This window comes from Haliaeetus leucocephalus, unplaced genomic scaffold, assembly GCF_000737465.1.
Source record: "Haliaeetus leucocephalus isolate CR32 unplaced genomic scaffold, Haliaeetus_leucocephalus-4.0 Scaffold164, whole genome shotgun sequence".
Classification (NCBI taxonomy): domain Eukaryota; kingdom Metazoa; phylum Chordata; class Aves; order Accipitriformes; family Accipitridae; genus Haliaeetus; species Haliaeetus leucocephalus.
The window spans coordinates 1,131,897-1,140,854 of NW_010972600.1; the positions used below are offsets into that span (position 1 = coordinate 1,131,897).

Sequence of the window (8,958 nt, forward strand, 5' to 3'; positions counted from 1 at the left end):
GGGGGGGCTGGGGGGCCTGTTGCGGAGGTAATGGGGGGCGGGGGGGGGGTCGGTGGCGGGTTGTGGGGGCGGGGGAGGGCTCAGGCTGGGCCCCGTCCCTGCTGTGAGGGGACATCCCGCTCCCCGGCTGAAGCAAGCCCCGGGCTGCCGACCCCCTTCTCCCAGTGACCCTTCTAGTCCTGTCGTCCCCCGCCGACCATTTCTGCACGTTTTGGGGGTGCTCAAGCAGGTTTGTCTGCTCTGGTGGCCTGGGAGGAGCCCCCCCACACCCCCTAGCACCCCCTTCTCCAGGGTGACCAGGACGATTTCAAAAAGCTTCAGGTGTTGGGAGGTACTGGGACAAGTGGGGCTCTGGGGGAATTCAGCCTGGTTTCAGCATCGTGCTGTCTTCACTGTGTTGGGGGCATCGTGAGCACGTGTTTTTAGCAGAAAAAAATGATACTGAAAGGATCACACAAGGACCCCCCCCCCCCCTTTTTTTTTTCCTCCCGCGGAGGGCTGTGTACTTTATATAACACTTTTCATTGCTTGAATGTTTCATTATGGGCCACTAAGCCAAGCAGTACCTGTCCTGAGTTAATTCTTTATTACAGAAGTTTTCAGGCTGGTGAAATAGTCCAGACGTTGGTGGCGCTGGCTTCTGAACGCTGGGCTGTCAGAAAGAGCAGGCGAGGAGAAACACAAGGTATTTCTTGTACTTTACCGCTTTGTTTTTCACTAAGCTGCTTTCCGCCCCAGGTCAGGGGGCACTGGAGGGCGGCTGCTCCACCTGCTGTCGGGAGCTTGAGGCTCTGTGCTTTGTTGGGGGCTGTTGCTGGGTTAAAAAAAGAAAAGGAAAAAAAAAATTAGATCAGGGGTTTCTGAATTTCTGAGTGGAAGCCAGGCGTGTTCCAGAGGAGGTGTGAATTCTGGAAAAAGGAGTTTTTTCTTTCTCTCCTCTGTCCTGGGAGCTGTCTGGCTGCCTAACACAGTAGGTGTGGGTGGTGCCTTCACACCCAGCAGGTGCAGTCACAAGCTCTCGTGATCTGTAATCCCAAGGCGTTGTTGCTAACGTCGTTTTCTGAGAGCTCATTTGAGAAGCTTGGCATAACAACACACCATCACCGTGCGACGTGAAACCCTTGTCGTTCTGTTGACGCTGAAACCGCAGCGTGTGCTTTACAAAGGCGGTGTGACTCGTTAGCTGTGTCAGCACAGTGCTGATGAGCGTTGGCAGTCCTGGAGTCAATGCCTCTGGAGAGGGAGCCTGCTCGTCAGCCGCAGTGACAGGCTGCCTGCTGTGGAAGCCCTGTCAACATACACTGAGATTTCAGGCTCTGGACTTGTTCAGACCTGGCTTGTCTGCTGGGTTCACCAGGGAGTGAGTCAATCAGTGTCATCTGAGCGGGGTTTTCTTCTGATGAACATCACTTCCCTTGGATACCCGGCTGAGAACCAGACCTGCTGCAGATGGCCTGACCGCCATGACCTCTCTGTTCACTCCTGCTTGAATGGCAAACTTGGAAAAAGGCTTTAAACTCCCTTACCAAGTACAGAGTCATTCAGTCTCCTGCTTTCCTTTTAATAAAAGCACCATTTATGCCGCCTGCTGTGCAGAAATGGTGATAGTGATTAATGCTGTCAGCCCTCAAGGGAGACTTTAGCCTCAGGAATCTCTCGTATTAAAATTAATTTGCCGCTCCAACAAACAGGTATCCAATTATTTACCTTGTCCATCACGGGTGTGGGTGTCAGTGTGGCTGGAAGTGTTCAGTGTTAGTTTGTTACCCCACTGCACACTGCAGCATCTTGTCAGTGCTGGGGGCTGTCTGGCAGCCCTTACCTGGGTGACTTGCAAGAGAACCTTCTTGAGGTGCCATTGATTTGACTTTACAAGTCAATTTGGTGCAGGTGATAAGTGAAATCCTCTGGGGTGCTGGCTGTGCTGCTGCAAGAATGAGCAGCAATAGGGGGACCTGTTCACGTTTATATATTTTTATAAATAGCATTGTTATTTTGTAAAATGATTTTAGGAAAACAAGTTTCACTGCCACTGCATGTAACCTGCAGGGAAACACTTTTACATTTCAGATTAAGTCAATTTTTGTGACCTAGGCAACTCAAATCTTGGCAGTTTTCTCTTGTATGAAACAACCTCTGCCTCCTCTTTTGGTACACCCTATGGACAACAGAGAACCTTGCAGTGAATTTCTCTGTAGGGTTTCCCTTTAGAGACGTGCATATTGATCGGCAGTCGAAACTTCCCCTGACTCCTGGTTCAGAACAAGCAACCAACTGTAGAGGCTGCACCCCACCCTAGTGAGACGGTGACAGTGGCTCGGGAAACCGAGCATGTATGAATCCGATAGTCTTGCTTCAAGGGCAGTACAAAAAAAACTGTATGGATGTTGAAGGGAGATCTTTAAGTTAATTTCTGGGTGACAAATACCACCAGCTCAAGTCCATATTCTTTTCTCATGGTTAAAAAACAAAGACTTGATCCTTTAGTTGGACTCAGGTGGATCTTATTGCAAGATCAAGTGTTTTGTGTCTGTCATGGTGTAGGTGTTTCAAATGGAACCTCTAAAAACTGAGGCTGTGCCAGTTCTGCGTGGCCAGTACAATTCTTACAAGGTTTTTAAGTTGCTGCAGTTAAGTTTTTCTCTGCCATTGTATGTGAGGTGCTGCTGCTGTTATCTCCACTCTTTGCCTCTGGGGAGTTAAGGTCATTGCTGTATAGAGGCTGGCACGCAGCTTGAGATGCAAGGTGCTGTTCTGTACAGTATATGCTTATCTAGGAAAACCTCTTTTTTTTTTTTTTTTTTTTTTTTACTCCTGTCTGCAGGTACTGAGCCCAGGAGTACCTTTCCCTTGAGGTCTCTCTGTGCCATTGCCTGCTGATGTGCCTGCTCTAACAGCAGCCAGAGGGACCCCCACCAGCTGCCATCCACAGGGCCCTTGGCAGCGAGCGTTCACCAGGAAGCACAATGAAGATCATGGTTACCAAAGTGCTGTGTCTGCTGGGCATCTGTGTCCTCATGCTGGCTGGGTCCCTCCTCCCCGTCAAGATAATTGAGGCTGATTATGAGAAAGCTCATCGCTCCAAGAAGGTCCTTGCCCTCTGCAATTCTTTTGGAGGAGGAGTCTTCCTGGCCACCTGCTTCAATGCCTTGCTGCCTGCTGTCAGAGAAAAGGTAACTGCTTACGAGCCTCTTGCTTATGAGCAATTTTAATGAACCTGTGCCACTGAGTATGTTAGGGACCCCTATATGGGGGATACCACCCTCCCTTCTCCTGCCCTGCAGAAGCCCAGGCCACCAGACCTCTGCCCCTGTGGAAAATGGAAGTGTAGGGTTAGAGGTCCACTCCTTGCCAGAGTGGCCTACAAAGCCTCCTCAGAAACAGCTGTGCTGTGCCTGGTGTTTCAGATCAGGAGGGTGAGCTGTGCCTGCCTCCCATTCGGCTACTGCTGACTGTCTGGGTGGAGTCACTGGAGTCTTTTTTTGGTGCAGAAGGAGGCTGAGCATTGCCTGTAGTGTGAGGCTTAAACTCCTACTATCGAGCCTGTGTTCCAAACGCTTGCAGACAGCCACAAACCTTCCACTGGAAGGGAAATAGGTTCCCTGTCTCTTATGTTGAGGCCTGTATACAAGGGTAATAGAGCATCATGGGTCAATTTTTAGTGTCCATTTAGAGTTGTGTGTGAGCACAATAGGAATATTTCCCTTTAGAGGGACAAAGGTGACTGATTCACTGTGGATTGTTTGCTTCATTCCAGCTTGATGAAGTTCTCAGGCAGGGGAACGTGACCACAGACTACCCAGTGGCTGAGACCATCATGATGGTTGGCTTCTTTGTGACGGTCTTTGTGGAGCAGCTCATCTTGACCTTCCAGAAGGAAAAGCCCTCCTTCATTGACTTAGAGACCTTCAATGCCGGTTCGGATGTCGGGAGTGACTCTGAATACGAGAGTCCCTTCATTGCATCTTCCCGAGGGCGCACATTGTACAGTGAACATGGTCACCACTCCCACAGCCATGGCCTGAATATCCAGGAGCTCTCCCGCTCCAGCCCCTTACGGCTCATTGGGCTGGTGTTTGCTTTGTGTACGCATTCCATCTTTGAGGGACTGGCCCTGGGCTTGCAGGAGGAGGGAGGCAAAGTCATGAGCTTGTTCCTCGGAGTTGCAATTCACGAGACGCTGGTAGCGGTGGCATTGGGCATCAGCATGGCCAAGACCTCGTTGCCACTGAAGGATGCTGTGAAGATGGCTGTGACGGTGAGCCTGATGATTCCTCTGGGCATTAGCATTGGGATGGGGATTGAAAGCACACAAAATGCAGCCAGCAACATCACTTCCCTGCTCCTGCAAGGCATTGCAGGGGGCACTTTCCTGTTCATCACCTTCTTTGAGATCCTTGCAAAGGAGTTGGAAGACAAGAACGACCGTCTCTTGAAGGTTCTCTTTCTGGTGCTGGGCTACACAGCTCTGGCTGGGCTGGTCTTCTTCAAGTGGTGAGCACGGGAGCGATGGAAAGCAAACCTCACCTCCTTCCCTTGCAAACGGCACCAGAGATGAGCCTCCTCTTCAGCCAAGGGGGACACTGAAGCTCAACAGCCAAGTGAAACATCACAGTCCAGCGCTATTTCCATATTGACCTGAAGGAGAACTTCTTCCTTTGTGCTCAGAGGGAGATAAAAATGAGGAGTGTCCCAGTGTAGGTGTTACAAGGTATTGTTCCTGCCTGTTGGATCTGCAGGTGCGGCAGCTTGTGCAGAGATTAGTCAACACAAAATGTTAAGAATCTGGTTCTAAGGCTGCATTCAAAGAGCTCATCAAGCATGTGGCTTTCTGTTAATCTGCACAGCCAGCCCCCTCCCTCCTTCCCCTCACACTCATTGCAGAAGCTATGGCTGAGAGCATGCTTCCTTGGCTCTCAGGCTCTGAGAAGGTGAGAAACAATAACAGAAATAAAGTCAAAAGCAGGTGGGATCATGGATTGCACAGCTGCACTAAGCTGCTTTTGCTAGCTTAGTTTTGAGCAAAACCTGGTTGTAATAGCTGCCAAAAATAACATCCCTTCTGGGGCTGCTCGGTGTGCCTGGTGCCACTGCTCCCTCTGAGCAGAGCTTCCATTTTAACCCACGAGTGGCTCTGGGAGCTTTTGTTTCTCAGAGTGATTAATGGAAGAAATGAGGCTAGGCCATGCCCCTGTCCCATGCTTCATTCTCTGCATCTCATCCATATGTTGAGCATTCCCTAAAGAAAATCTCCAGCAGTGTGTTAAAGTATTGTTTGAGAATCCTCATGGCCCTGTCTGCAGGCTCTCTCACAGCACGCGCGGAGCCCGGGATCCATTAGTTTGTGAGAAACGGGCAGCAGCAATTTTCAGCATTAATATTTTAGGGCAAGCGCTTGTGTTTAAATGGTCTGCAGTGAAATGGGTTTAGCAGTCACCATCAAACACGTCTTTGGGGCTGCTCCCAGAGCCTCTGCTCTCGCTGTCAGCAGACTCACGTGGCTGTACTGCGCTACAGAGGCTTTGCAGGGTGTTTTGTTGGTGTTTTCAAAGGAGAGAAATCTCTTCCCTGGTGGTTTGTGAGGTTGTGGAAGGGCTGATTAGAGGCATTTGCAATCTGACTGCACATGAGCAGATCTTTCTGTCTCTCCAGAGCGCAGCCCCTGGGGAAGCTCAGCCTGCTGTGGATCCTGTCGTGATCCTTTGGATTTGCCCTCCTAGGTGAGGAGCTCGGATCAGAGGCTGGAGCCAGGATCCTCCTGTGGCTGTAACACAAGAGAGCGGCTCCTGCTCTGCAGCCCGGCAGGGTAATGCAGCCGGGCTCCTTGCTGGCCTCTCGTGGGGGGATGCATTTTAATTAGATGTAGCCTTCGCTTCTGCAGCAGCTTCTGCAGGCAAAGCAAAGCTTTTAGAAGTGCTGATGGAATTATAACGATGTAGAGCGGGCTTAGCTGTGGCGCAGTCCCTGTTATCATGATCTAAGTGGGAAGAAGGATGGGTGAGACTGTGAAGCAGCATCTTGGAGCCAGTGGTTGGCACAGCTGCAGCATATGGAGGCTGATGAGGATCATCTGACAGTTCCTGGTGCTTGCTATTTTAATTGCTGCAACATACCAAAGTCAATTAATCTTGCTTTGAAAAACCTGGAGTGGAAGGGGGGAGAGAGGGTTATTTTAGGCCTCAGATGACACAAATTAGCAGGGCCTGATGAGAATGTAATTTGCCTCGACGTGGTAAACCTCTGTGTGTTATTTCACTTCTCGCAGGCAACTCATGCAGGGCAGCATCACTCCCATCGAGTGTTTCTCTGTGCTGGTGGTTGTCCCGGGCCAGTGGGCCAAGGGGGGAGATGTGAGGTGTGATGCTGGGTTGGGGGGCACAACGACGAGTGTCCCTTCTCAGGCACAACCATGGGGTTCCTGTTTCTGCCTCTGACTTTCTACAGCTAATGCTTTTCTTATAGTTTTTTTTTGTTTGTTTGTTCGTTCCTCCCCCCTGTCTAAGCAACTGTGAGCATGGTTTTGGTAAAGGCAGGGCCCTGAGGTCATGGTGTATCCTAGTGCCCTGTCCTGCATCTCATCTTCCTCATCCTTCCTCCCACCTGGCCCCATCTGCACTCCAGGGGCTGATGTACTAAAGCCAAGACAAGCTGTTCATGGGAGATTTCTTAACCAGTGCCCAAGAGATGAGCAGGGCTCCCCTAACGCAAGCAGGGATGGATGACCCCCCCCCCCCCCCCCCGAGGTCCTTGGGTGTGGGGGCAGCATGACAGCGGGGGGGGGAATCTTACACCCTTTCTGCTGGTGGAATTTGGGCTCAGGGCTGGCCAGAGGAGCAGGGATGGGGGGTTGTGAAGTGTTGTGAGCTGTCACCCCTCTTCCTGCCACCCTGGGGGTGCTCCTCCATGCCTGGGGGGGGGCGTATTCACATGTGAGTGGCAAAGTCCAGTGCTCCTGGGTTGGTTTAGGAGTGGAGAAGGACAAGTCCCATCTGCTGCTCCCAATAAAGGCTCTGGCCTTCTCCCCTTTGTGTCACTTGTTTATTTGAAGTCCCCTGTCGCTCTGCCGGCTGCTCGGTGCCCAGATCACGTGGTGGCTGCACGTGCATGTCCCTGAGGTGGGCTGAGATCCCCCTGCTCCCTCCTCGGGGTGGCAAACCCCACCAAGGGGACTGGGTGGGTGGCAGCATGAGGCAGCTGGGGGCAGGATCATCCAGTCGTTGTCCCCCCACCCCGCAGCCCGCTCGCCATCGGTGTGATTCAGCCTTGCGTGTGCAGCCGGCAGCTTCCCCGTTGCGTAAGGCTTGGCGGGGAGCTGGGGACTGAATGAAACGGAGGAGGAGCTGCAGCGAAAATGATCAAGGAAACTCATTCATTTCCTCTAACGAGTAGTATCGGTCCAGCTAATAACGCTGCGGGGGACTGCAGGGTTGGATGGGGGGCTGCCTGGGAGGGTGGCTTTTCATCGGGAAGGGGCTGTGGCTACCCACCACCCCATCCCTGTGGCTGCCAGACTGGGCCCTGTCCCCAAGGGGGAAGGCTGCTGTCCCCCACGGGGGCTGGGGGAGAGGTGGCCATAGTCGCCCCCCTCCTCTGCTCCCGCAGGGGTCGGCAGCGCTTCTCAATGGGATGCATGTTGACAGCCGCGTGGGTGCTGCCATGGCCCCGCTCCTCCGCCGGCAGCTATTAATAGAAGCTGCGGATTTTAATTGCTGCTGCTCAGGAGTGAGCGTGAGTCACGCAGCCTGGCCTGGCAGCCCCTCTGCTGGACCGGCAGCCCCCCGGCCACGGTCCCCAGCGCCAGCAGACCCTGACCTTGGCAGGGACCTTTGGCTCCCAAGGCCTGTGGTCACCTCAAGCTCCAGCCACCCTGTACCCCGTGCCGGCAGCGGGGCTTTTGGATTTTCCCCTGCAGCAGGGCTCTTGGGGGGGCTGTGCCTCGGCTGCAGGACCCTCGGAGCAGGAGCCGGCCCCTCTGTGGTGAGGCCTCGCTGGGGACGGTCAGCCCTTGAGCCCATACCCGTAAGCTGCTCAGGCCCCAATCCTGCTCAGCTGGCACTGGGGAAGTGGGCTGAGGGTCCCATGGCCCCCCTCCTCCCCAAGTGCCATCTGAGGACCCCCAGCACATCCCCTCACAGGGGGGTTGTGGCCCAGGTGCTGCTGTGAGGAGCAGCTCTGCCCCTGGCCGTGGGGGGAGTTTGGAGCTCCTGATTCCGCTCTGCCATGGTGCCCAGGGAGGGGACACTGCAGTTTCGTGACACAGGCCCCGCGGTGCCACCGTGCACGGCTTCCTGGTCCTGTGCTGGCCTGGCATGGTGGCAGCACTGGCAGCTCTGTCCCCAAAAGTGGACCCTGCCGCCCAGGCCACCCCCAACTGCCAGGGGGGCTTACAACACCCTGCCACTGCCTGCGCCCTGCCAGCTTGGAGTGTCGGTGTCCATCTCTCCTGTCTGTGTGTCCCTCAGTCCCCCTGTCACCATCTGTGGGTCTCTGTCCCTGTCCATGTGTCCCTGGGCTGTGCATCCCTGTCTGTGCATCCGTGTTCCTCTCCATGTGTGTCCGTGTCCCCACCTGTGCCCGTGTGGTCCATGTCCACATGTCCACATGCCTGTCTGTGTGTCTTCATCCCCCTGTATCCCTGTCCATCTGTCCCTGTGTGTTCCTGTCCCCATCCCTGTCTGTCTGCATGTCTCTGTCCTCATCCCTGTCCATGTGTCCCTGTCCCCATCCCTGTCTGTCTGCATGTCCCTGTCCTCATCCCTGTCTGTGTATCCCCATCCATGTGTCCCCATCCCCGTCAGTGTGTCCCTGTCCCCATCCCTGTCCGTGTGTCCCTGTCCCCATACCTCTCTCTGTGTCCCTGGCCGTGTGTCCCCATCCCTGTCCACGTGCCCCTGTCCGTATGTCCCCGTCCTCATCCCCGTCCATCTGTCCCCGTCCCCATCCCTCTCCGCCTGTCCA

At 53.9% G+C, this 8,958-nt stretch overlaps 2 protein-coding genes across 2 annotated transcripts in view; both read left to right on the forward strand.

Annotated features, from left to right (window-relative positions):
- The window catches only part of SGTA (small glutamine-rich tetratricopeptide repeat (TPR)-containing, alpha), a 14,690-nt gene extending 11,783 nt beyond the window's left edge, over positions 1–2,907 (forward strand). Inside the window, exon 11 of the mRNA XM_010563192.1 lies at positions 2,825–2,907. The gene's annotated coding sequence lies outside the window, so the exon portion shown is untranslated. The remainder of the gene's footprint in view (positions 1–2,824) is intronic.
- A 33-nt stretch (positions 2,908–2,940) lies between these two features.
- On the forward strand, positions 2,941–6,697 carry SLC39A3 (solute carrier family 39 (zinc transporter), member 3). The gene is made up of 2 exons (XM_010563193.1): positions 2,941–3,173; positions 3,758–6,697. Exons 1-2 carry the CDS (start codon positions 2,967–2,969, stop codon positions 4,496–4,498), a joined length of 948 nt encoding a protein of 315 aa, XP_010561495.1. The 5' UTR covers positions 2,941–2,966; the 3' UTR covers positions 4,499–6,697.
- The last annotated feature ends 2,261 nt before the right edge of the window (positions 6,698–8,958 follow it).